At 40.4% G+C, this 27,456-nt stretch overlaps 1 protein-coding gene and 1 long non-coding RNA gene across 37 annotated transcripts in view; one reads left to right on the top strand and one right to left on the bottom strand.

The window, feature by feature from the left end:
* Positions 1 to 474: 474 nt before the first annotated feature.
* The window catches only part of PAM (peptidylglycine alpha-amidating monooxygenase), a 174,168-nt gene continuing 147,186 nt past the window's right edge, over positions 475 to 27,456 (bottom strand). For 5 of the 36 annotated variants that reach the window (XM_081503674.1, XM_081503675.1, XM_081503680.1 and 2 more), the window contains 6 exons: positions 27,187 to 27,387; positions 24,523 to 24,638; positions 19,054 to 19,153; positions 14,227 to 14,280; positions 5,134 to 5,337; positions 475 to 1,305 (listed from right to left, as the gene is read on the bottom strand). In XM_081503674.1, the coding sequence (XP_081359800.1) occupies positions 1,130 to 1,305; positions 5,134 to 5,337; positions 14,227 to 14,280; positions 19,054 to 19,153; positions 24,523 to 24,638; positions 27,187 to 27,387 (851 nt within the window). In that variant the 3' untranslated portion in view covers positions 475 to 1,129. Of the gene's footprint in view, positions 1,306 to 1,960; positions 2,018 to 5,129; positions 5,338 to 14,226; positions 14,281 to 19,053; positions 19,154 to 24,522; positions 24,639 to 27,186; positions 27,388 to 27,456 lie in introns of all 36 variants that reach the window. The other 31 variants (XM_081503666.1, XM_081503686.1, XM_081503690.1 and 28 more) reach the window with 16 other exon arrangements.
* LOC145511084 (uncharacterized) lies at positions 720 to 8,114 on the top strand. The gene is made up of 4 exons (XR_014057486.1): positions 720 to 1,337; positions 3,815 to 3,987; positions 5,579 to 5,847; positions 7,905 to 8,114. It is a non-coding gene; the product is annotated as an uncharacterized LOC145511084 (long non-coding RNA).

Genomic DNA, 27,456 nt, shown 5'->3' with positions numbered 1-27,456 from the left:
TCTTACTAAACTGCACTGACAGATTATGAAAAATATGTTTTAAAAGTAATTTTTAGTCACTGTAAGATGGAATATTCCTACAAAATACATGGATATTTGGAGTAAAATTATTCTTTAAAAAGAAAACCATTAGTAGTAACCTACACTGATGGATTAATTTGTATATGTAATTTGAGACACAGGTTTCCTCTTAGCTATGATCACCTTTTATTATTTACCTTCTGATTGTTATAAAAGCAAAAATCCTCTTTGAATTTTTAAAGAAAGCCTGGTTTTCACATGTATGTAAACTCTTGGGCTGGTTTTTAATTTATATCTGCTACATAATAAAATGACTTCTTAATTTTAATACAATGCACTTCTTTTGAAACACTGAATAGGTTTCACTATAGCTTAGGTTTGTGTAATTATTACACAAGTTGTATACAAGCCCTGTAAATATGCAAAAACTGCAAAATACACTCTGACAGCTAATGCTCTGAAAACACTTTATTACACAAATTACATTCAAATTCTGAAAATAGTGATCTAACAGTGTAACCATCTAAAAATAAGACATCCCCAAAACACACCAAGGAAGGAAATTAAAAAAAAAAAAAAACAATTTAAATAGAGACTTTTTTTCTTTCCCTTGTTGAAATATGTTAGTGATTTTAAAAAAATAGGAGATTTAGCAGCTTTGTCGTCATGTAGCACAAAGTTTCTCTTCACTGCCACAGGCTGAGAATGCTGAACAGGAAAGGCACCAAAGAAAGACACTGGCAATGGAAGTGCTATTGGGAGAAGACTGTGTTCAAGCAGAGAATGGAGTTATTTACAAACTACAGAAAAGTCTCAAAAATGCAGATGAGCAAACCTTCCAACCCTAAACGACTAGCGTGACTGAAGGAGAGGATCGTTTCTCTATCCTATGTTCATATAAAGACAATGGCACGGTGAATGAACTTTCAGGAAACTCCTCAACTAGGAACAGAAGCCAACTAATCCCAAAGGAAGTAAATAAAAGGTGTACGGTCCCACACAGACGGGTACAGTTTACAATTAAATACGCAAAACGCTCAACGTGCTCAAGGGAAAGGAACCTGGCATCCTTGGTAAATCTCGTCAACCTAAAATAAAACTCCGTTTCTCAGGAGGAAGGGGCGGGTGCGGGCGGCGGGGCCGAGTACTCTTCTTCGGACTCGCTCGCGTCCTCATCTTTCTCCTGGTCGCTTCCCTCCGTGCTGAGGCGGTCAAACCCCTTCCGGCTGTAGCCCTTCCGACTGGCGAAGAAGTTTCCCAGGTTTAGGCCTCCGCCTCCCTTTCCTGGAGAAAGCGAACAGTGACACAGGATTGAGGTAAGGTCTGCACAAATGATTTTCAGTTTCCTTGTAAATTCTTCTGGGGATGGGAAAGGGCAGGTATTAGAGAGGGGAAAAAAATGACACACACACTGATCCGACAGAGTCGGAAAGAAACGACTCCGCAGGTTCATTAAAATAAATAAGGGGAAAAAAAAAACCCCAAAGCTCCCCAGGATTATGTATTTCTGCAGGATATTTCAGCTTCACTTTTCAGCTCCTGCTTTTTCCAGGCTCTCGGGAATGGACGTCCCCTTAAGCAGCTCTTCATTTCGGTGACTTTATGAAAAGGTCGTCTTCACTACGACACACACTGACATACTGACAGGAGTGACAGAAAATTCGCTGAAGACAAATGGAGCGAGATAAAAAGGCAGGGAGGAGAATTCGATGACACAGAATGGCAAGGTGGGAAAACGAAGCTGGGGAATCTGCCGCCAGAGCCACACACTTTCGGTTGGTGCATGGTTTGCATTTGGCATTGGCCAGGGATGCTGTGTTTACACACAAGGAGCCTAATTTCCAGAGAGAAAATACAAAGTATCTCCTTGCTTTTTAAAAGACAGGAGCTTGTTGACTGTGAATCACATGGGAAGAATTCTAAAAAGTCACACGCATACCTCTAAGTCTTCCCAGAACTCTTCCTGAACTGGCCTCAAGTTTACGTTCAGAATCTGCTAGAGAAAGAGGGCATATTTCAAAGTAAGTCCCAATCACCCTCCTCAATCCATGGCCCAGCTTTCAACACAAAATAAGGAATTAATTCCTAAATGATTAATAACAAGGCCTGGCTCTTATCTGTATGTATTCTCAGAATTCTAAGGGGGCAAAAGGCAACGTTTCATTGTCATGCATACCAGGGCCAGAGCTGGGTTTGACTCCTACCTGGGTCTCTTATAGACTGTGCAATCTCAAATTACTTCTCTGAGCCTGTTTTCTCTTCTGAAGAACAGATGGACCAATGACAATTCCTACCTCTCCATAAGCATGTGACATGCTTACAAGCAGTGCTTGGTATATACACAGGAAATGCTCGGTAAATATTAGCTACCTTTATTAGGACAAAGTTAAAAATTACCCATAATTTGTAAAGCCTTGGAAGCTTTGGTTACTACAATTTAGGAATACTGGTCTGAGGTTTTAGGCTTTCTATTAAGAACAGTACATGTCCTGATTGAGAAAGCTTTGGATCCAAATGTACAGCATTTGCTTTTTACATAAGACTGAAGGCAAAAAACTTCTGAAACCCTGAGTATCTGCAGCCATACACGGTGACCCAAATTCTTGTTCCATGAAAAACTGACTTTTTTCCTTAGGTGGAGGCTGAACTCCAGACGGACTTCGTTTCTCTGCGTGCTGTATATCTTACTGCACTCTGCCCTGCTTCCAACACTCCCTTCCGGACTATGGTCAGGGAAACAAGGCTCAGGGTTCTCCTACGAAGCCTCTAACAGGAGTGGGGGCAGCATGGTGGAGCACAGAGCAAAGGTAGAAGGGGAGGTGGGGAGAGAAACAAGCAAGGAGGTAAGAAGAATTTGATAAGACGATTAGCAAGCCGACAAATGAAGACTGTAAATTGCACAAGGATGCGGGCTGGTCCGTAATTAGTTTTGCATCCCGTGCGCCCAGCACAGTGTCTGATGTGAAGCTGACAAGCTATACGGGTGTGCTGAATAAGTGGAAGGCCTTTCACGAGGGTTATCAAAACCCTCATAGACTGGATAAGATCTATCAGGAACAAATGTTGAAAAAAGGTGAGAGGCTGGTATACTTTCAGAATTAAATGTATTCAACTGAACCATATAAAGCTGTAATTTTTAAAAATAAAACATGATTGAACATGAATGGCAATTTCATATGGTTTGACCTGGGTCCCTCAGTCTTCCCTGCATACTCCTGTGGACAATATTCTGATAACAGCACCACGCACATGTGCTAACAGCAAAGAGGTAGATACCAAACCTTCTCGACACCCCAGCCACTCCTCCTTTAAGTGGACTGCCCCTCAGGCCTCGTGTATTTCTGATACTCCATGTATGTATCACTGTATGTACCATCCTCTATTAATACCTTTATGTGTCATGCCTTTTTTATGTCTTATCTAGTCTGTGAGCTCCGTTTATTTATTCCATCCTTTTCCCAGTGACTATTTATCAAATCCTCAGGGCCAGGAACTGTTATTTGTGCTGAAGGTATATCAGAAAACAGGCAAATACACAGGATTCTTTGTCTTTTGAAGCTTCCATCTAATTCCATGAAGACAATGACTATGTCTACCTGTCTTTGCCTCTGCTTATCAAAGCTCCCTACCCATAACAGGGACTCCATGGCAGCCCTCGTTGGGAACAGTTAGCTGTACTTTTGAAGAGCTTTATTGACTGCAGATGAAAAACACGAAGTCCTAGAAAAACTCCCTTCACAAATTATTAATTTAAATCCTTCGGTTTTGTTTTCTGTGTCCTTTCCTGTGTCAGGGCTTTGCTGCGGGCACTGAATCGCTGCCAGTCGCCTTGGCCTGAAATCGGATCAGATGCTGTTTCTTGGTCAAATGCTGCCTGCCATCCTGGCCCATGGATACCTTCCCAGATGCAGGTGTAGCCTCCTGCCTTGGGACCTGGGGACCTAGCCAAGGGACTGTTTCTGAGAGGTGAGAATCACAGGTTGGATTATTTGTTTATTTATGTGGATACCTTGAAAGGAACTCAGCTACTCAGTCCTATATTATGATAATGATTTGATAAAACACTGACACCAATACTGGACTCTCCCCTTCTTCACTCTACTCTTTTAAAACTGTCAAATCGTTTTCTATGGAAATAGTTGGTTTCCTGAGAGAGGCGAGGTTTAAGACAAGTATGTCATAAAAGATTATGACTTTTTATTAGTTTATTGCCAATGATTATTCCTTATAATCACTGGTGTTATTAATTGAGCACTTATAGGTGGCAGGTACTGTGATAAATGCTTTATGTACATGCTTTCATTTAATCCCTACACAACCTTGTAGGTATTTTATCCCCACTTTACAGATGAAAAAACTCTGGCTTAGAGAGGTTAAGTAACTTGCCCAAGGTCATGGAGCTAGGAGCTAGAGCCAGGACTAGAGAAAAATAGACAACTTCTAAAAAACTGACCCGGAGAAGGCAATGGCACCCCACTCCAGTACTCTTGCCTGGAAAATCCCATGGATGGAGGAGCCTGGTAGGCTGCAGTCCATGGGGTCGCTAAGAGTCAGACACGACTGAGCGACTTCACTTTCACTTTTCCCTTTCATGCACTGGAGAAGGAAATGGCAACCCACTCCAGTATTCTTGCCTGGAGAATCCCAGGGACAGCGGAGCCTGGTGGCTGCCGTCTATGGGGTCGCACAGAGTCGGACACGACTGAAGCGACTTAGCAGTAGCAGCAGCAAAAAACTGACCCAGGCATTTTGAGGACTGGGCCTGTTTCTAACAGCAGGGATTGCCTCCTTCCTGATGCTTCAGCTAATTTATATGGACGCTACTCATCTACACAGTTTCATATGGAGACATCTAATGGCTTTAAGCCAATGCTAAAAAGCAGTAATAGAGGTTGGGCTTTTATCTAACTATCCAAATTCTGAAGCTCCAGGTACATTTTTCCACTTTGATACTAACTACAGACAATATTTGGAACACAGACAATCACACTGAAAGAGGTACAGAACACTTAAAAAAAAACACTGAAAAAAAGATCACAACCAAACTCTGATAATCAGGCCAAACACTCTTTCGCAGGGAGGTTCCAAATTCAAGGGGCTCGTTTTACTTGCCTCCAAAGGCCCTTGATTTTTTCCACCGAATAAATAAGGCAATGGCCAGCAGGACAACCACAGGAATAACCAGAAGGGTTGTAATGAGAACAGCCGGCACTCCGGAGCCCGGCTCTTTGACCAGTCTCTGTTTCTCTTGTATCTTCCGCAATTCTGAGGAGGCGGGTTTGTTCTCCATTTTGGTTTCAACAACTGCCTCGGATTCTTCAGGGAAAGAAGAGTTGACAATATTCAACTGACTCAAAGACTCTGTAACCTCCCACCCGCCCCTGCCCAGTCCGATTAACAGCTGCTCACGGAGAACTTGTTGAGCTCAATGCATGTGGGATTCAGGCTTCAGTGTCTGCAGCTACTGAGCTGGTACCTGTGACCAGCAAATTCCCACGGAATGGTTTTTCACCTTTAAATTGGTTTTATTTGATTCTACCCTTTGTTCCCTTTTTAGGTATAATTCCACAGATGTATCCTCCTTTTGCATTTTTTCAAAATTAAAATGAACAGGCGACATGGTGTAGGGGACCAGAATTGGTGTGCATACTGGACTCAGATGAATCTGGGCTCAAATCCTAATTCTCCTATACAGCCATCTTGTGTAACTTTGGGCAAGTTACTTAAGTGATGTGGGCCTCAGACACCTCCTCTGTATAACTGTGATGATGACAACAACCTCCTTCATGAAATTACTGGGCATAAATGTTTATCATTGGGTGCTTCGTAAGTACTTATTTCCTTGTGATTTTAGTTTATGAACCTCTTTCATGTTCAATGAATCACTGGTACCTCACATGCATAGTTACCTGTATTAATTCTAGAATTAAAAAGTGGAACGGGAACTGTGTCCTTTACAGGTTCTTTTCTGCAGTTTCCAGCAAGCTCTAAGTGTACACAGATGCACTGTATGTCCATTTGTTGTTGAGGAAAATAACTTACACAGCTGTTCTGTGATATTGGCAGATACTGGGTAGATATCAGGGCTAAAGTATGACTTGGGAAACTGGTAACAACAAAACTAAATAAGCGATCACAGGAATCTTAACAACTACTGACATGAGAATGAGGTTGAACCTTGAGACATTCTTGCCCCCAAGAAGCACATACAGGTGGTCTGCCCAAAACCCTGTGTGTGAAGCTAGAAGTTACAACTGTGTTTGCCGAAAGGCTCACAAGGTTTCTGAACTTCAGCTTCTTGGTGCGCCCTTTTGCCCTATGATACAAATTGCATCAGATGGCCTCATGGTCGGAGAAGGCAATGGCACCCCACTCCAGTACTCTTGCCTAGAAAATCCCATGGACGGAGGAGCCTGGTAGGCTGCAGTCCATGGGGTCGCTAGGAGTCGGACACGACTGAGCGACTTCACTTTCCCTTTTCACTTTCATGAACTGGAGAAGGAAATGGCAACCCACTCCAGTATTCTTGCCTGGAGAATCCCAGGGATGGCGGAACCTGGTGGGCTGCCGTCTATGGGATCGCACAGGGTCGGACACGACTGAAGCGACTTAGCAGCAGCAGGCCTCACGGTAATTTTGACAAACTGGCAGGGATTAGTGTTTTAACACGATCAGGAAACTATTTGGTTAATGTTTAATATGTGTCGACATATTGGAAATGCTTCTCCAAGGAAGCATTTCTCAAATTGCTTAAGACATTGTAAACACCATTTACAATACACGCTAGTAGGTTCCAGCTTTTTGCCTCAATATTCTGAGCAAGCTTCCTGCCCAGTCTCAATGGTATCTATGGAGCACATACACTGTTTCAGGCACTGTTCTCATTTAATTGTCACACCAAGCCAATGAGTGGGCACTATTGTGATCACCATTTCACAGATGGCCTCACAGTTCTCATTCCCTTCCCTCCACTGTCATTAAGGGGAGACCATTATTTCTCTTATTTTATCCATGGAAGTGGGTCTTCAAACTTCAGTGAGAAAGGAGGAAAGGGATTGGTTCATAGATCTAAATGGTTCAAATTTAATCTAAGTCTCAGTTTCCAAGAGGATAAGAGTATGATTCTTGTTTTTCCTGCTACTAGCTGTTTTGTCTTTTTCTTCATTATTGTTGAAAAGGTATACAAATTGTTCTATGTTTAAGCAAAAAATAACAATAAAGTGATGACAGGATTACAAAATACAGGCCAAAGATGTGGAGATTGGAGGACACGAAATTGCTGCCTTGGAAGAAGGGTCTGTGCCTATTTGAAAGTGACTATAATCAGAGTAATAACATAGCACTTTCTACCTGTCACTTAGCGCGTCTACCTACGCCTTGGATGTTGGCTGTGCCAACTCATATATAATTTCATTTGTAAGCCTGAGCTAGGACAGAGCTCCAATAAAAGGAAAGAAGAACTATGATGTAGGTGACAGACTAAAAGAATCATTTTACCATTCACAGAAAGTGTGCTGAGAATAAGGCAGTGAACTTGCTAAGATACACACACTGAACTTTAGAAATCCTTGACATCCATACCTCTTCTGTACACTGCATGTCATCTACCAAAAATACTGGAACATTCTAACTTTTAGAACCAGGTGAAGTATGTTTAGATTTTAAACGATACTCTACATTGTAAAGAATGAGGATAAAAAAATTTTAATTTCCTACTGTAAAAAAAGCAATGTGCTGCTCTTAGATGACTTTATAAGGGGAGTAAAAAGCCTAAAAAATAGTTATCACTTAAGAGTCTAAGAATTTCACTCAAAGCATAAAGAACAATCTAAATTCTGTCACTTTTACTCTTTATCCTAAATTCTTTCACTAAAACCCCCCAGTAATTCAGAGCATCCCTGATGAAGATGGAATGGAGAAGCTCTAAGATTAGGCAGGGCCTGGCGCTACTGAAGGTGGGGGTTCCTCATTGACATTCTCCTATCATACAAGATGCCAGACAGATTCAGTTGACAACAAAAATGTCTTCAAACAAGCTTTCCCAGCATCTCTGCAGATACCTGGAAATAAAAATAATCTTGAAGACTGATGCATCAAAAGTGTTTTCTTTCTTCTTTAAAGCAATGCATTTAGAAAGGGAGGTGCACTCTCTTATGAGCTCACACACAGAAACACACGCACGTCTCTCCCCCTTTACAGAAGGGGGGAAGCCCAGAGGCCTTTGGAGTGGAAATAACTGGGACAGGAAGGAGAGACGTTCTAAATACAGCAGCACAACAATTACTACCGCTCATCACAGATGGGACTGAAGGCTGAAGGTTTTAGATGGCATACTGACAAGTAACATGTGAGAAGGCGTGGAAAGTCCATACGGCATCAGTGAGATTCCGGGCTTATTTTGGAGCCACTGAGGTTCAGTTCTGGACCATTACAATAAAGCACATACTGCAACTAAGCAAGTCACATAAATGTTTTTGGTTCCCAGTGCATATGAAAGTCATGTTTACACTAGACCCTAGTCTATTAAGCATACAATAGCATTGTCTTAAAAAATGTACATGCTTTAATTAAAAAATAGTTTCTTGCAACAAATGCTATTATCTGAGCCTTCAGCAAGTCAGTAACATCAAAGATGGTGATCACAGGTCACCATAACAAATAACACTGAAAAAGTTTGAAATATTTCAGGAATTACCAAAATGTGACACAGAGACAGGAAGTGAGCAAATGCTGTTGAAAAATGGTGCCAATAGACTTGTTCAATGCAGGGCTGCATAAACTTTCACTTGTGAAAAACACAAGTGTAATAAAGCAAAGTGCAACAAAGCAAGGTATTCCTCTACGCTTTTCTGGGTTTGTTTGTTTAATGCACTGTGCTTCCTCTACAATGTGTTCCTTTCCATAAGGTCTAAGATGCCAATGGCATTAGAGTATTTATTTTTATTTTCATAAGACAGATGCACCATCATCATCTTTCACTGTGGGGCGGGAGAGGGGTGAAGGCTATGCTTTTGCAGGGATATTGGTGTTATCTATTTTATCCTTAGTAACTTCATTTGAAAGTTTCAATCCCTTTCCTAAGTTTCTTATCATCACAAATTCTCTTATCCCTGAAACTCCCTGAGAACACAATACTGGTTCAGAACTCTGCTATTACTCATCAGTTGTGTAACCAGTCAGTGGGGATGAGTGTCATGAAAGGTTAGTGGAATTTCAAAATTTACGATTACCACGTATCTACAGGGTTGTTAATCTGGGAAGATGTTTCTCTCTCTCTTTTGTTAGAGCTGGTTGAAACCAAGCTTCTAGATTGTGATAAAAGACAAAACTCTTGGAGATCCAGCATGATTTATACTCCTTTTTGTAGTAAGAAAATAATCTTTTTTTTAAAAAAAAAGTTTAATGAGACTCATATGGGTTCAAAGAGGACTAGAACAAGTTCATTTGGGTTTGGGTATTCCTGACTATTAAAACAGGACTGTCATGACAAGCCATTTGAATCGCATTTACTATTTGAGTTGCTGGGAAGTTTCATGACTAAATGGACTCTGTGGTGTGCAGAGGGAGACAGAACATGGTCAATAGGAAAGCACTGGTCACCATGACTGACCAACCAGGCTGAGACAGTGTGGCTGGGCTGTTCACAACAGGCCAACCAGTATAGTCTCAGAGTTTTGGTGGGAACTATTTAAAGGTAAATTGGAAGTGGTCAAACAGGAGATGGCAAGAGTGAACATTGACATTTTAGGAATGAGTGAACTAAAATGGACTGGAAGGGGTGAATTTAATTCAGATGACCATTATATCTACTACTGTGGGCAAGAATCCCTTAGAAGAAATGGAGTGGCCCTCACAGTCAACAAGAGTCCAAATGCAGTACTTGGATGCAGTCTCAAAAACGACAGAATGATCTCTTTGTTTCCAAGGCAAACCATTCAATATTACAGTAATCCAAGTCTATGCCCTGACCAGTACGCTGAAGAAGCTAAAGTTGAACGGTTCTATGAAGACCTACAAGACTTTCTAGAACTAACATAAAAAAAGATGTACTTTTCATCACAGGGGATGGAAATGCAAAAGTAGGGAGTCAAGAGATACCTGAGTAACAGCCAGTTTGGCCTTGGAGTACAGAATGAAGCAGGGCAAAGGCTAACAGAGTTTTGGCAAGAGAATGCACTGGTCATAGTAAACACCCTCTTCCAACAACACAAGAGAAGACAATATATGGACATCACCAAATGGTCAACACTGAAATCAGATTGATTATATTCTTTGCAGCCAAAGATGGAGAAGCTCTATACAGTCAGCAAAAAAAAGAAAGGAGCTGACTGTGGCTCAGATCATGAATTCCTTATTGCCAAATTCAGACTGAAATTGAAGACAGGAGGGAAAACCATTCAGGTATGACCTAAATCAAATCCCTTACGATTATACAGTGGAAGTGACAAATAGATTCAAGGGATTAGATCTGATAGACAGAATGCCTGATGAACTATGGATGGAGGTTCAAGACACTGTACAGGGGGCAGTGGTCAAGATCATCCCCAAGAAAAAGAAATGCAAAAAGGCAAAACGGTTGTCTGAGGAGGCCTTACAAATAGCTGAGAAAAGAAGAGAAGTGAAAGGCAAAAGATAAAAGGAAAGATATATTCATCAGAATGCAGAGTTCCAAAGAAGCAAGTAGAGGTAGGAAACCCTTTCTAAGTGATCAATGCCAAGAAATAGAGGAAAACAATAGGATGGGAAAGACTAGAGATCTCTTCAAGAAAATCAGAGATACCAAGGGAACATTTCATTCAAAGATGGACACAATAAAGGACAGAAATGGTATGGACCTAACAGAAGCAGAAGATATTAAGAAGAGGACGCAAGGATACACAGAAGAACTACACAAAAAAGATCTTAATGACCCAGATAACCACGATGGTGTGATCACTCACCTAGAGCCAGACATCTTGGAGTGCAAAGTCAAGTGAGCCTTAGGAAGCATCACTAAAAACAAAGTTAGTGGGGGTGATGGAATTCCAGCTGAGCTATTTCAAATCCTAAAAGATGATACTATGAAAGTGCTGCACTCAATATACCAGCAAATTTGGAAAACTCAGCAGTGGCCACAGGACTGGAAAAGGTCGGTTTTCATTCCAATCCCAAAGAAAGGCAATGCTAAAGAATGTTCATACTACCACACAATTGCATTCATCTCACGTTAGCAAAGTAATTCTCAAAATTCTCCAAGCTAGGCTTCAACAGTATGTGAACTATGAACTTCCAGATGTTCAAGCTGGATTTAGAAAAGGCAGAGGAACCAGAGATCAAATTGCCAACACCCGTTGGATCATAAAAAAAGCAAGAAAATTCCAGAAAAATAATATCTACTTCTGCTGTACTGACTACACTAAAGCCTTTGACTGTGTAGATCACAACAAACTGTGGAAAATCCTTCAAGAGATGGGAATACCAGACCATTTTACCTGCCTCCTGAGAAATCTGTATGCAGGTCAAGAAGCAACAGTTAGAACTGGACATGGAACAATGGACTGGCTCCACATTGGGAAAGGAATATATCGAGGCTGTATAATTTCACCCTGCTTATTTAACTTATATGCAGAATACATCAGGTGAAATGCCGGGCTGGATGAAGCACAAGCTGTAATCAAGATTGCCAGGAGAAATATCAATAACCTCAGATATGCAGATGACACCACCATTATGGCAAAAAGTAAAGAGGAACTAAAGAGCCTCTTCTTGATGAAAGTGAAAGAGGAAAGTGAAAAAGCTGGCTTAAAATTCAACATTCAAAAAACAAAGATCATGCATCTGGTCCCATCTCTTCATGGCAAATAGATGGAGAAACAATGGAAACAGTGACAGACTTTATTTTCTAGGGCTCCAAAATCACTGCAGATGGTGACTGCAGCCATGAGATTAAAAGATGCTTGCTACTTGGAAGAAAAGCTATGACCAACCTAGACAGCATATTAAAAAGCAGAGACATCACCTTGCCAACAAAGGTCTGTCTAGTCAAAGCTATGGTTTTTCCAGAGGTCATGTATGGATGTGAGAGTTGGACTATAAAGAAAGCTCAGTGCCCAAGAATGGATGCTCTTGCACTGTGGTGTTGGAGAAGACTCTTGAGAGTCCCTTGGACTTCAATGAGATCAAACCAGTCCATCCTAAAGGAAATCAGTCCTGAATATTCATTGGAAGGACTGATACTGAAGCTGAAGCTCCAATACTTTGGCCTTTGGCCACCTGATATGAAGAACTGACTCATTAGAAAAGACCCTGGATGCTGGGAAAGATTGAAGGTGGGAGGAGAAGGGGACAATAGAGGATGAGATGATTGGATGGTATCACCGACTCGATGGACATGAGTTTGATCAAGATCTGGGTGCTGGTGATGGACAGGGAAGCCTGGCATGCTGCAGTCCATGGGGTCGCAAAGAGTTGGACAGGACTGAGCAACTGAACTGACTGATTTAAATAGAAATGGTCTGAGGCTACTTTGAAATCCCAGCAATTTCAGAGTAAACTACAACCATCACCAACCTATAATTCTTGGAAGAACTTAAGGTGAATGAATTGGTGGTACTCATCTCTCTTCAATAGGACAGTAACAGTGGTTAAGAACATAGCTTTGGTGCCAGACTGGTTTAAATTCTGGCTTTACCATTGAAATATCTTAGTATTAATTCTGTTCCTCAATTTCCTCACATAGGTAAAATGAGGATAACAGCAATTATCATTTGGTTGGTGTGAGGATTAAACTTGATTTTTGTATAGCTCATTTTTTGTGCTCCATAAGTGATGGGTATTATTAGTATCTTTTCCAATATCTCTATTTCAGGGCAAATAGAACTTATCAATAATTCTATATATGATAATAACAGCAAAACAGGAACTTCTTCAATATGAGTGTTGTATGAATGTCACTCAGTAGTGTCTCCTGGGTATAATCTCTACAAATGCCAAACAGTTGCTATTTACTTATTTTATAATATTGTCTTACCCCTTTCAACCTTGAGCCGGCTATATTTTCTTATCTGCCTATATAAAATCCCTAAACTCCCTCTTGCTTCTCACTTCTTTTCACGTCTTTTACACCTGCTTTCATGAGAAAGGAAAACAAGTAAGCCTACAGTTAAGTCTTAATATCTAGGAGAATAATCTGTAAAGTAACTAAGAAATGAGTCTCTTTGCTACTTAAACATTAGGAACACCTCTAGTGAGTTCTTAACTACACACAACCATGTCAAACCCCTGCAAATAGTAGAAAATGTATAAATATAAACTGAACCTAAGAAAGGGAGAAAATAATTTGACTGGGATTCCAAATGAATCCAGTAGTTTTACCAGTACCAACATTCTATTTCCTCACGCCTTACAACATATACCAAAGAGAGAGGGGCTCAGAGAAGAAAGAATCTGCCTGCAATGCAGGAGACCTGGGTTTGATCCCTGGGTTGGGAAGATCCCTTGGAGAAGGGAATGGCTACCCACTCCAGTATTCTTGCCTGGAGAATCCCATGGACAGAGGAGCCTGGTAGGCTACAGTCCATGGGGTCCAACAGAGAGGGACATGACTGAGCAACTAACACCTTCACATATGCATATATGTATGTATACATACATGTGGAGTCCTGACAGGCTACAAGTGTCTTGAAGTTAGGCACAGTTTCATTTACCTTAAACCTGCTATAATCTTACACATAGACGGCCCACAGTAAATGTTGGGGACTGAATGGTAATAAGATTAGAACTTAGGGAGCGGCTAATCTTTTCAGGCCCCTATATTATTAACTCACCAAAGATATTTTTCACTCTTAACGATTAGAGCCCATAAAGGAAGCCTTTCCCAGTGTGCTGGATGTTATTTTTCTAATTGGCTGAGGTTAAAATACTTCCAAAAGTGACTGACTGACTTTTTTCCTCTCTAAATGTCTCTGGCCCACTTGTTGTAGATTTCTTATATCCCCGGTCACTTTTCATCACTTGACATCAGTGAATTTGAGCTCATTATTACTATTCCAGTTTATCAGAAAAAGCAGTGAGAACATGTAGGTTTAAAGACTCAAGTACATAGTAGAAGTTATAGATAATTTACTGGGTTGTATTATATTTTTACCTGAAAAAAATTTAAGTGCAATCAAAGCATTCAACACAAACCGCCTTGGGTTTCACAGTCATAAGAGGAATCTGACCAACCTTTGATTTCCTGAACCTCAATGCCAGCCTTCTTAACTGATCGATGTTCCATTTCTGTAACACAGCACAGCAAGTAGAGAGAAAAATCAGAATTCCCCCCCAAAAGTTTGAAACTTGAATTTTGATATTCATTTTTCTCAGCAGAAAAATTTCTTTAATTCATCAAATACATTTTTATACTAGAAAAGAGTTTAATATTACAAATCACTAAGTAGGTGCCAGGTCCTAGAATCCTGGATAAAATCCTCCTAGGGAAAGCTGAAATAATACCTCTAAGATCTTTGCATTTAAAATGACACTTTCCATGTGAAGCCCACACTCCTGTATTATTTCTGAAATATCAAGGAGCTCTGTTTTCACGTGGACATCTCAGACTGACTACTCGATCTGTCACGTTTGATTATCAGTCTTCTAGTTGGCAAGTTGATTTGCCTCGTTAAATACTACAACATAAATACACAAGACTCTTGTTCAGCCTCCTATGGCAGTGGTATGTTCCCAAGGTACTGTTTTTCAGATTTATTACTTGGTTGCCTTCTAGACTATGCAGAAGGCTTCTCTTTCAAAGCTGAATGCTGTACTGCAGTGCTTCTCAATCAGGGGATATTTCAAACCAACCTGGGAAGTCTTTCCAAGATATTCATATTATAACCCCTCTTTTTCCTGCAGATTTTGACTGGGGTCTGGCCATGTGAGCTCTGAAAACTTTCCCAGGTGACTCGATATGAATCTCTGTTTAGTACCAACTCCTGGAGTGGAACTGGAATACTGGAATAAAGAGGCTTAGACAGAAGTTTTAATGAGTTCAAGTACCATGTGTAAAATGAAGATACTAGTTAGACTTCTGAAGTTTTTTTTCCATCTTGAAGGGTATTTAATCATTTATTTTTATTCTGAAAAGCCTGACTTCAGTCATGCAACTGAAAATCATCCATCTCTCCTTGCTTTCCTATCTGCCCAAGCCCTCGGGTTCCTCTTTGTGGAGACAGGTGGTGAGACAGGAGTGCTTACAGGGGAGTGTGCAGCTACTGTGGAAGGGGCTCAGTCCATAGGCACCTCTGTGCACTCAGCCCTAACTAGGTCCTTATCACAAAACAGAATTATTCAAAGGACAATTCCGAAGACAACAGTTACCAAATTTACTTGGGCTCCAAGACCTGTAGTTCAGTTCAGTTGCTCAGTCGTGTCCTACTCTTTGCGACCCCTTGGACTGCAGCACGCCAGGCCTCCCTGTCCATCACCACCTCCCAGAGGTTACTCAAACTCATGTCCATCGAGTCAGTGATGCCATGCAACCATCTCATCCTGTCGTCCCCTTCTCCTCCTGCCCTCAATCTTTTCCAGCATCAGGGTCTTTTCCAATGAGTCAGTTCTTCCCATCAGGTGGCCAAAAGATTGGAGCTTTGGCACCAGTCCTTCCAATGAATATCCAGGACTGATTTTCTTTAGGATGGACTGGTTGGATCTCCTTGCAGTCCAAGGACTCTCAAGAGTCTTCTCCAGCACCACAGTTCAAAAGCATCAATTCTTTGGCACTCAGCTTCCTTTATAGTCCAACTCTCACATCCATACATGACTGCTGGAAAAACCATAGCCTTGACTAGATGGACCTTTGTTGGCAAAGTAATGTCTCTGCTTTTTAATATGCTGTCTAGGTTGGTCATAGCTTTTCTCAGGGAGGAAGTGTCTTTTAATTTCATGGCTGCAGTCACCATCTGCAGTGATTTTGGAGCCCAAGAATATAAAATCTGTCACTGTCCATTGTTTCCCCATGTAACTGCCATGAAGTGATGGGACCGGATGCCATGATCTTAGTTTTCTGAATGTTGAATTTTAAGCCAACTTTTTCACTCTCCTCTTTCACTTTCATCAAGAGACTCTTTGGTTCTTCCTAGCTTTCTTCCATAAGGGTGGTGTCATCTGCATATCTGAGGTTATTGATATTTCACCCAGCAATCTTGAGTCCAGCTTGTGCTTCATCCAGCCTGGCATTTTGCATGATATACTCTGCATATAACTTAAACAGGCAGGGTAACAATATACAGCCTTGACGTACTCCTTTCCCCATTTGGAACCAGTCTGTTGTTCCACGTCCAGTTCTAACTGTTGCTTCTTGACCTGCATACAGATTTCTCAGGAGGTAGGTAAGGTGGTCTGGTACTTCCATCTCTTTCAGAATTTTCCATAGTTTGTGGTGATCCACACAGTCAAAGGTTTTGGAATAGTCAATAAAGCAGAAGTAGATGTTTTTCTGGAACCCTCTTGCTTTTCCAATGATCCAGCAGATGTTGGCAATTTGATTTCTGGTTCCTCTGCCTTTTCTAAATCCAGCTTGAACATCTGGAAGTTCATGGTTCAAGTATTGTTGAACCCTGGCTTGGACAATTTTGTGCATTACTTTGCCAGTGTGAGATGAGTGCAATTGTGCGATAGTTTGAACATTCTTTGGCATTGCCTTTCTTTGGGATTGGAATGAAAACTGACCTGTTCCAGTCCTGTAGCCACTGCTGAGTTTTCCAAATTTGCTGGCATATTGAGTGCAGCACTTTCACAGCATCATCTTTTAGGATATGAAAGAGCTCAACTGGAATTCCATCATATCCACTAGCTTTGTTCATAGTGATGCTTCCTAAGGCCCGCTTGACTTTGCATTCCAGGATGTCTGGCTCTAGGCGACTGATCACACCATTGTGGTTATCTGGGTCGCGAAGATCTCTTTTGTTCAGTTCTTCTGTATATTCTTTCCACCTCTTCTTAATATCTTCTGCTTCTGTTAGGTCCATACCCTTTCTGTCCTTTATTGAGCCCATCTTTGCATGAAATGTTCCTTTGGTATCTCTAATTTTCTTGAAGAGATTTCTGGTCTTTTCCATTCTATTGTTTTCCTCTATTTCTTGGCATTGATCACTGAGGAATACTTTCTTATCTCTCCTTGCTATTCTTTGGAACTTTGCGTTCAGATGAATATTATCTTTCCTTTTCTCCTTTGGTTTTCACTTCTCTTCTTTTCTCAGCTATTTGTAAGTTCTCCTCAGACAACCATTATGCCTTTTTCTATTTCTTTTTCTTGGGGATGGTCTTGATCACTGCCTCCTGTACAGTGTCACGAACCTCCATGCATAGTTCTTCAGGCACACTGTCTATCAGATCCAATCTCTTGAATCTATTTCTCACTTCCACTGTATAATCATAAGGGATTTGATTGAGGTCATACCTGAATGGACTAGTGGTTTTCCCTCCTTTCTTCAATTTAAGTTGGAATCTGAGCCACAGTCAGCTCCCGATCTTGTTTTTGCCGACTGTATAGACTGTCTCCATCCTCGGCTGCAAAGAATATAATCAATCTGATTTCAGTGTTGGCCATCTGGTGATGTCCATGTGTAGAGTCTTCTCTTGTGTTGTTGGAAGAGGGGTGTCTGCTATGACCAGTGCGTTCTCTTGGCAAAACTCTGTTAGCCTTTCCTGTTTCATTCTCTACTCCAAGGCCAAACTTGCCTGTTACTCCAGGTATCTCTTGACTCCCTACTTTTGCAGTTTAGTCCCCTATAATGAAAAGGACATCTTTTCTGGGTATTAGTTCTGGAAGGTCTTGTAGGACTTCATAGAACCATTCAACTTCAGTTTCTTCAGCAGTACTGGTCGGGGCATAGACTTGGATTACTGTGACATTCAATGGTTTGCCTTGGAAACAAACAGAGATCATTCTGTCCTTTTTGAGATTGAATCCAAGTACTGCATTTCAGACTTTTGTTGACTATGATGGCTACTCCATTTCTTCTAAGGGATTCTTGCCCAAGACCTATATGCTATATGATTAAAGTTTTGGGGCTCATTATTTTGATATACCTTGTATTTTTTCCTTGTTATAATCTGCATTTTTCCATATTATAAGTAATATTTCTTATCTTCATCAAGCCCACCAGTCTTTATTATTTCTTTATTTAAAGAAATCTGTTGTAACTCCTGATGCCTCAAATTTATTATTTATCCTCAATTCTTCTCCTTAACCCCATCTTCTCCTACTGTTTGGACCCTGACATATTTTAAAAGCATCTCTGGACATTGAGTTTTGTGGCCTATTAAGCATTTGGTATTGTTCAAGTTAGAAAGCTTAGGTTTTTTTAATATAATATCAGTGGCTAGTTTAGAATACCCTTTATGAATTAGAAATAGTGTCCAAAGTGCAATTCGAAATCCCCAAACTAGCGGGGCCTGATCCTGATAGACAGTCTTCTGTCCCCAGACATGATTTGTGAGTTCATGAAAAGACAGTTCAGTATTTTGAACAAGCTGAAGTCTAAAGGGAAAATGCAGAGTGCCTCTGTTTGGGATGCAACATGTCTAACTCAGATACTGGTCTTCTGAGATGCTCTGCAGCTACTGAGAGCTGAAGAGCCGCGTGGGAAGTGATGCCTCCCTCGGCCTCTCCGCTTTGCCAGAGCCAGCTCCTCCCTCTAGAGCTAAGCAGGAATTAACGTGGGCTTTCAACGTAATAGGAATTACTTCAGGCATCAAGAATTTCCTGTGGAATATCTGTGGAAACAAGGGGATTACTGCCAGCAGAGAAAAAAAATGTTGCTTTCTACTTGAAAGACATTGAATCCCTGAAATGACTACCAAAGAGGTCTTTTAACAACTGCCAATCATACCTTGGGGTCGCAAAGAGTCGGACACGACTGAGCGACTGAACTGAAGTGAACTGGATCATACCTTGACTTCCTACGCTACTCACCATAAGAAGAGAAGGACATACACATTTCTTGTCACATGTTTGTAAGCAATAAACCTGAGTGAAAAGTGTGGACAATCACGCTGTAAAGGCCGTACTTTCGGTCGAGGTGAACTTCCATACGGCGTTGGCGTGAGCGTCGCCGACGTACACGGCCCCGTCCTCGGATGCAGCGACGTCGTGGGGCATCTCGAAGTGCTGCCGGGACGAGAAGCACACGGTCAGGGCGGGCCTGCGCCCGGTTCCGCATGAAGAGGCGGACGGACACAGCAGAGCCCACGGGAGAACCATAAGCATGTGACTCAAGCCAAAGAAATGGTGATGCGAGCAGCTCAAGACCAAACAGGGTCATCCAGTCAGGCACGCGACACCGCCTCCGCCGGACCTAATTCTATGAGGTGGGAAATGCCCTGGCGGCCTCTGCACTGACTTTCAAGTCTTATAAAAAGCGAACGTTTACAAGCAGATTGCTTTTTTACAGTGTTGTTTAGTTGGCGTTATGCCATTTATCTAATTATTTATATTTATTTTTGCCTTCCAGCTTTCCTCATAGCTCAGTTGATAAAGAATCGCCTGCAATGTGGGAGACCCCAGTTCGATTCCTGGGTTGGGATGATCCCCTGGAGAAGGGAAAGGCTACCCACTCCAGTAGTCTTGGTTTTCCCTTGTGGCTTAGCTGGTAAAGAATCCACCTGCAATGCGGGAGACCTGGGTTCAATCCCTGGGTCAGGAAGAAAGGAAAGGCTACCCACTCCAGTATTCTTACCTGGAGAATTCCATGGACTATACAGTCCATGGGGTCACAAAGAGTCGGACACAACTGAGCGACTTTCACTTTTCCCTTTTGTCCTCATATTTCTTCTAACTTTGACCACTGTCAAATTTGCTGGCTTAATTTACACAACTAAAAAGGACCAGGTATTAATACGTTTTTTTTTATTATTGCCATCAAGCTATCATACACTTCCTTAAAAAGTATTTATGTGTTACTGATAAGAGGAATCATTTTAAAGATTCAGGGCATTCAGATTATTTCTGAAATGCATATTAAGAGCTGTGCAGTAATATGGCATTCTCCTACTTTGAAGCCCAGTGTTGACAATATTTTCAGTCAGCAAAGGAAATAAATGGAGTGTTCCCTCCAGTATTTGCTGGCTTTTGTGCCTACTGCAGCTATACTGGTGTTTTACAATGTCTTTCTGCACTGCACATTTTCATTTCAACATCATGCCATCTCACTCATGAGGACACAGCAGAAAGGGCAGCTGTCTTATGTGACTTTCTCAGGGTCACCAGGCTAGTTCTTGGAAGAGCAGGCTTAAAATGCTGGGCGGCTGACATTTCCATCTATCTCCCAAAGCTTTCAAAGGTGCCACGTGTCCACTAGTTGGCAGGAGGTGGATGGTATTATCACCTTTGAGGCCAGGAGGCCTGCCTGAGGACACCATCCTAAAAAATACGATCAGTGAGTATGAACAGGAACATTAGCCTGACTGTGGGCTTATCAGCCAGCCTCTGTCCACTTTAGTTTGCTGAGTGTAAAGGGCGCTAAGGAGGCAAGCTCCTGTTCTTCGCTCACCGAGAGAGGGCCAGAATACATGCTTTGGTGAAACTACTGTCTTTTAAAATCAGCAACAACTGGTCACATTGAAAACAAAAATGAGACAGCCATGCCAAGGAGGCACATTCCTTCAGACCATCAAATGAGCTTGACAAAAGAGCAGGAGAAGGGCAGAGAGCCAGGAATCCAAATACTGTCCTGTTGCAATCTCCTCAGCCAGTCAGGAAATGTTCATCTTCAATTGGGGTTCACCTGATTGGTGGCAAAAGGCTTGAAAATCACAGGGAGTTCCTATTCTCTACCAAAACATGTTTTAAAAAACCACTTTGCAAACGAGGAGATCAAGGCAGTCCATCCTAAAGGAAATCAACCCTGAATATTCATTGGAAGGACTGATGATGAAGCTCCAGTACTTTGGCCACCTGATGTGAAGGACTGACTCACTGGAAAAGACTCTGACGCTGGAAAGATTGAAGGTGGGAGGAGAAGCGGACGACAGAGGATGACATGGTTGGATGGCATCACCGACTCGATGGACATGAGTTTGAGCAAATTCCAGGAGATGGTGAAAAACAGGGAGGCCTGGTGTGCGGCAGTCCATAGGGTCACAAAGAGTTGGACGTGACTTAGTGACTGAACAACAACAACAATATGGTTGTAAAGTACTTCACATTTTCTGATGGGAAGAATATTATAATAGGTGGAGGCACAAAGGTGAGGGGGTAATGTTTGAACTATTCATTGGAAGGAATTTAAGTAAATTACGATATGCCATCAGTTCAAGGCTATAATAACAATGAACCTCTATCTGTGGTTCTTACACTGACCCAGGGAGATGAGAGGTCAGTGGAAATATTTTGGGGCCACAGGAGGGGTTCGGGGAAGCTTAGTGAATGGACCTTTGAGACCTCTGTTCCTACTGCAGTCACAGGCACTCAACTGTAATCTTTTAAATGCATTATTTTACTGCTCTGTGTCATTTGAAACAACATTATGTTGTAAGATTTAGGGCTAAGTTTTATGACTTCAGAGTCGAACAGATTTAAAGATCTTCTACTCTAGGCTTTGACATCTCTTGAGGTTCTTCTCCCTAATAAAATAAAATTATGGAGGAAAGAATGCTAGCATCCTCTTGGGCATCTGGTGACACAGCCCAGAGCAATCTGCCCTCAACAGCTTGTATTTTGTTTTAAAAATCCATAAGGAATTTGTGTTCTCCATATCCTAACTATGTTTGCTTTAAACAAGATAAGTTGAAACTTACTTAATGTTAAAGTAAAATAGTTCTCTAAGAAATTGGTTCATGTTATGATTTAATACGTCCCCTGGCCTCAATATTAAACACATTTTAAAGTATAAAACATCTGTGTTTAACATCCAGGTGTGCTACTTCCTGTGTAGCTTTGGATAGGTAACTTCCCTTGTGTGAACCTCAGGCTCAAACACTGTCAAATACTGTGACTTTAATCTCCATAGTTAGGGTCGGAGAAATAACATGAATCTGGGGTTACTGTTCCCTTCTTTCTTTCTTTTTTTTTTGGTATTGTGCAGTGGGTATTACTTCCTTCCTTTTCCACATAAGCAGCCTTGCAAATAAAGAAGACAAACAAATTCCAGGCTGAAGGGTGTGTGTGAAAGCAGACGGCAGGACCACAGTCTTCGCTGTGATTATGGAAGGAAGAAGGTACAGGGCAAGGATACATCTTTTGCCCTCAGGACTTTTTGACACCATTTGATAGAATCATGTTCTCTACTGTCCTACCATTTCAGTTCGGCTGCACAGGGATAGAGACGGAGACTGTATATTCCAACATAAACATTCCTAAAGAACGTCGTGGAAGAGGGAGATCTGAACCACATGCAAGCGCAAGCAGTGGACCGGAATAAACAGCGGCACAGACACAGGTGTGAAACTTGACTTTTGACTTGAAGGAAAAAAAATCACTTCTTACATAAGAGGAAGTAATAATATTATACCATATTATTCCCCTCACCCAAACTTAATCTTTGTGATGATAATCTAATAAGTGAAAAGTCTGAGAGATTCATAGATGGGTTTCAGCTTACTGAGTCAACACAGAACACATTTCTATGTTTCGGTGTAATACCAAGTCTTATTTGTTGAAAGGAAAAGCAAATTTCACCTTGCAGTTACAATCTCTTTTCAAGTTTGCCGTCCTGACCCATATATTGTGACTTACTCATCATGGAATGTCTGATGAATACTGATGTTCAGGCACAAGGCTTCCTGAAACTTTCATTCAGGGATGCTTATATTTTTATGACAGTAAAGCTTATTCAGAATCTAGCCTCTGGCTTAGCACTTAGTGTTGCTCTCTAGAGGCATATTTGAATTAAAAGTTAATATCCCGATTGACACAGTACTTTATTATTTAAAGAACGATCAAGCAAACATTGTGCGAAAACAAAGTGAAGATCTGACAGGAAGTGAAGTATCTCACTTTCTTTATCAACAGATACGAAGAAGCTCAAAGTGGCAAAACAATGAAGATCAGATAATCAATAAAGATCTGAAACACTACTGAAATAAAACATCTATTATCAATCTAATGAAATTTGTTTCTGAAGGGCTATTATGATTGCACTTTGATTGTTTATTGCTTTTCAGGTGAAATACTTCTATGAAAAGTCCTGGTTGTTCTATCAATTTATCAATAGAAACTAGAAAAAAAAAAAAAAGAAATTTGTACTGGAATCTTTACTTCAGATTTAGTTTGGTTCAACTTGGATCCTGTAGGTTTTGCTAAAACTCCATTTGAAGGAAAGGCTGTGCCCCGTCCTGTTCACTATCATAGCCTTAGTATCTAGTATAATGCCTGACACACAGTAGGTGCTTAATAAATGCCTTTAGAATGAAGTTTAGTAAATCTCAGACAAGCTGTCAATGTTCTAACATTGGCATTGTAAATTTTTTTTTTTTTTTTAAAGCTAGCAAATTTGGTGTCTTAGAGAGTACTAGTAGGCTACAGTCCATAGGGTCACTAAGAGTCGGACACGACTGAGCAACTTCACTTTTACTTTTCCCTTTCATGCACTGGAGAAGGAAATGGCAACCCACTCCAGTATTCTTGCCTGGAGAATCCCAGGGATGGCGGAGCCTGGTGGGCTGCCGTCTATGGGGTCGCACAGAGTTGGACACGACTGAAGCGACTTAGCAGCAACAGCAGAGAACACTGTAAGAATTTGAGTTTGGAGATATTTATCCAGTGGCTTATGATAAGTTGCATTTTGACCAACTGAAGCTGATAAATCTTTACAAATTTTGAAAAATAACTCTTATTGGCAGCATTTTAGCTAAAATTGATGTACCACAAGCACATTCAGGCAGTACGTGTGAATATTCTGATCATTTGACAGTTATTCTGCAGAGAAAGTTAACTGAGGAGACAGAGGGTTATGGGTATACCACACCATGGTCACTATGTTTGTATAAAGCACTGTTAGAATAAACCATGGTTTACCATGGTGAGGCCAAAACTAGACTTGAGTCTTTTACTGAAAGCAAGTCTCTAGAACTTGATTCCAGGAGTGCTATTTTCAAGTCTTGTTGCTCAGTGTAGTCATAACATTAAAAAAAGCAAGCAAAATTTCTATTGAATCTAAGAGAACTATAAAATTATAGTTTAACATTTTGTGGTATCTTTTCTACTTGGATGAAACCAGGAATATCTAAAATGTAAAATATCTTACATTTCTGATATTCTAACTACAGTGAATTTAAATCTGCTATCGTGTACAAAAGTCTACTAAGAACCTTAGAACTGCATATAGTGTTAACTTGCATCTAAAGAAATTCATCTAGGAATAGACAAGGGCATTGTTTCTAAATAAAACATAGTATACAGCATTCCCATCAACCTAGCTAAAAAACTATCATGTCTTCTTTAAATTTTTAAAAAATTACTCAAGTATAAATTGAGTTCCAAGATTTAAATTTTAGTTTTATCCTCATGAAAACTGATACATAGTTAATGTATGTGAATACCTTGCGTACTGGCTTGAAGACATCTATAATTTCCCCGCTGGAAAAGTTCATCACAAATCCTTGCACAGGTTCTTGGTCCTCAAAGTAAGGCTTTCCATTCACCGCAAAGAGCAAACCTGTGACAACACATCCAGTTAACCTTCCTTTAAAATATGGATAAGACTGGCTTTTAAATACACGCATGCACATCACACAAACAAGAAATGTAGGGTCGACCTGGTCCCTCCAACTGGCAACAAAGGTGGAAAACAAAATGCTTAGTAAATGTCTCTGAGTAATAAGATCAGGAGCAGACAGGTTAGGAGACTAACCTTGTAATAGGAAAACCAAGAACTGCAAGCCCTATCCCACTGAGGAAGCCAGAAGAAATCAGTAATCCATAGTTATGAAATCAGTAACCCACAGTTATAAAGGAGATGACATAGGTAGAGGAATATATATGTAGATATATTAAATAGATATGGGAAGAGTTAGGTTATTGAAAGGTATCAGATCTTTTAAAAAAATATGTAACATCTACTATAGCTACAAGTAGAATAAGAGAAAAATAGGCAAAGAAAGTGAAGTTATAGCATAAATAGAAGAATGATCTGATTTTAAACAACTACCCCTTGGAAATGTGAGATGCACATTTCAGATTATCAAAGACATTTTTTCCTAATTAAAAAAATTAGACCAATTTTTATACTAATTCAATGAATACTCTTTGCATTAAATCATATTTCTTAGTTTAGTAGTGTTTATCCAAAAAAATGGAAGCTGTGATGCTTTGATTAGTACTGTAGATGATTGAATATTATATTTTAAAGAATTAAAACACTAAAATATACAGAATACTAAACCAGTATTGAAGGTTTTTTCATCTTTCTTTAAGGATTTCAGGATAGGGTTCTTTAGCACATCATACTAAAATATATCAACACTATCAACATCAATTACTACTGTGTAACATTGTAGAGAGAATTCCAATTATAATACACTTTGTCTTTTGCTGAGATTCTCTTTTTAACCAGATTTCCTCTCATCTTTTCTGCTGATGTTTTTCTTCTCATATTTGATTTATTTTTATTCACTATGAACTTGATCACCCTCTTTCTTAAGTAAATTTGTTGTTGTTCAGTCTCTCAGTCATGTCCAACTCTGTGACCCCATAGACTGGAGTACTCCAGGATTCCCTGTCCTTTACCATCTCCCGGAGTTTGCTCAAACTCATGTCCACTGAGTCAGTGATGCCATCCAACCATCTCATCTCTGTCATCCCCTTCTCTTCCTGCCTTCACTCTCTCCCAGCATCAGGGTCTTTTCCAGTGAGTTAGCTCTTTGCATCAGGTGGCCAAAGTTTTGGAGCTTCAGCCTCAGCATCAGTTCCTCCAATGGATACTTAGGATTGATTTTCTTCAGGATTGACTGGTTTGATCTCCTCACAATCCAAGGAACTTGCAAGAGTCTTCTCCAATACCACAGTTCAAAAGCATCATTTCTTCAGTGCTCAGCCTTCTTTATGGTCCAACTCTCACATCCATACATGACTAATGGAAAGACCATAGCTTTGACTATACGGTCCTTTGTTGGTTAAGTAAATGAATGGTCTTTCCAAACTTATTCTTTAAATATGATGTAAAAACCAACATGAGAATTTATCTTTCATTAACATTAATGAGTCTTTTATTACTTTTTAATTACTTATTCCTTAGGGAAGCCAACTCGTTCCTATTTCAGTCACTTGAGTCCCTTTATTCCATGTCTTAAATAAACTGGGGGCTGCCTGAGAAGGTATTAGCCATGTGTGTGTTAGTTGTTCAGTTGTGTCCAACTCTTCAAGACCCCACGAGCAGTAGCCTGCCAGACTCCTCTGTCCATGGACTTCTCCAGGCAAGAATACTGCAGTGGGTTGCCATTCCCTTCTCCAGAAATCTTCCCGACCCAGGGATTGAACCCTGGTCTCCTGCATTGCAGGCAGAGTCTTTACTACCTGAGCCACCAAGGAAACCCTGATAGCAGCCATATGCAACTTTAATATCATGAGAAATGTAAGTATTATTGTGATAATTATGTAATAGTGCAACTTTAATAGATGTATAGGTGTATTTATTAAGTGCATTGCAAAAATAATATATAAATTCTAGAAATATATTTTCAATTGTTCAGTATTCATGATATAAAGAAATGCTACGTCTTTTTTAATATGAATTAAATAAGCCCTATTTTGTAAGTTTGAATTATTTTTCTGGTTTTCTTTAAGTGAAGAAAATCTATTTTGAAAATGAGAAACAATTACAGGTGTCACGGATCACTCCTCCTGACATTGACATGTCAGCCCCACTTACTTCCCCTATTACTCTTTAAAAATGTGAAGCAGGAGGATTTTGAATACTGACTTTATCAACATGCACCGTCTGTTGATGATGTATGAAGACAAAACATTAATCACTTAATAACTACAGCAAATTATCACAATTAATGAAAAATAAAAATTAATATATGGGAATAATTTTTTAATCCATCCCAAGCAGTTGCTAAATCTTTTGAGTTCATTATTTCCATATAAAGAACAGTGGCACTTTAGTTTAAAATGATTTACCATAAGAGCACATGAAGATCATACACATACTTTCTAAGGATGGATAACAGTATGAAAAAACACAGAAAATAAAAATGAAATACCTGGTATGTATGAAATTGCAAACACATTTCTTCCAAATGATGGATGCTTAATCTCTCGCACAAATTCTTTGGTGTCAGTTCTGAAACACTGGATCCGACCATTTTCCCTGTCTGCCACACACAGCTGGCCCAGGGAGGGCACCAGGGCCAGGCTGTGAGGGACTCTGAACTGGCCTGCTTTAGGATTGCTCTCCGGAGATGCTACAAAATGAAGGAAAACTCAGACTTACAATGTGTGAAATCACCCAAACTCTGACTCTGAAGTTTCCT

Source organism: Giraffa tippelskirchi, chromosome 6 (assembly GCF_054371585.1).
Source record: "Giraffa tippelskirchi isolate mGirTip1 chromosome 6, T2T-mGirTip1v1.2.pri, whole genome shotgun sequence".
Classification (NCBI taxonomy): Eukaryota; Metazoa; Chordata; class Mammalia; order Artiodactyla; family Giraffidae; genus Giraffa; species Giraffa tippelskirchi.
Note: the sequence above shows the minus strand (reverse complement) of the source record. Positions and strands in the feature narration are given on the sequence as shown.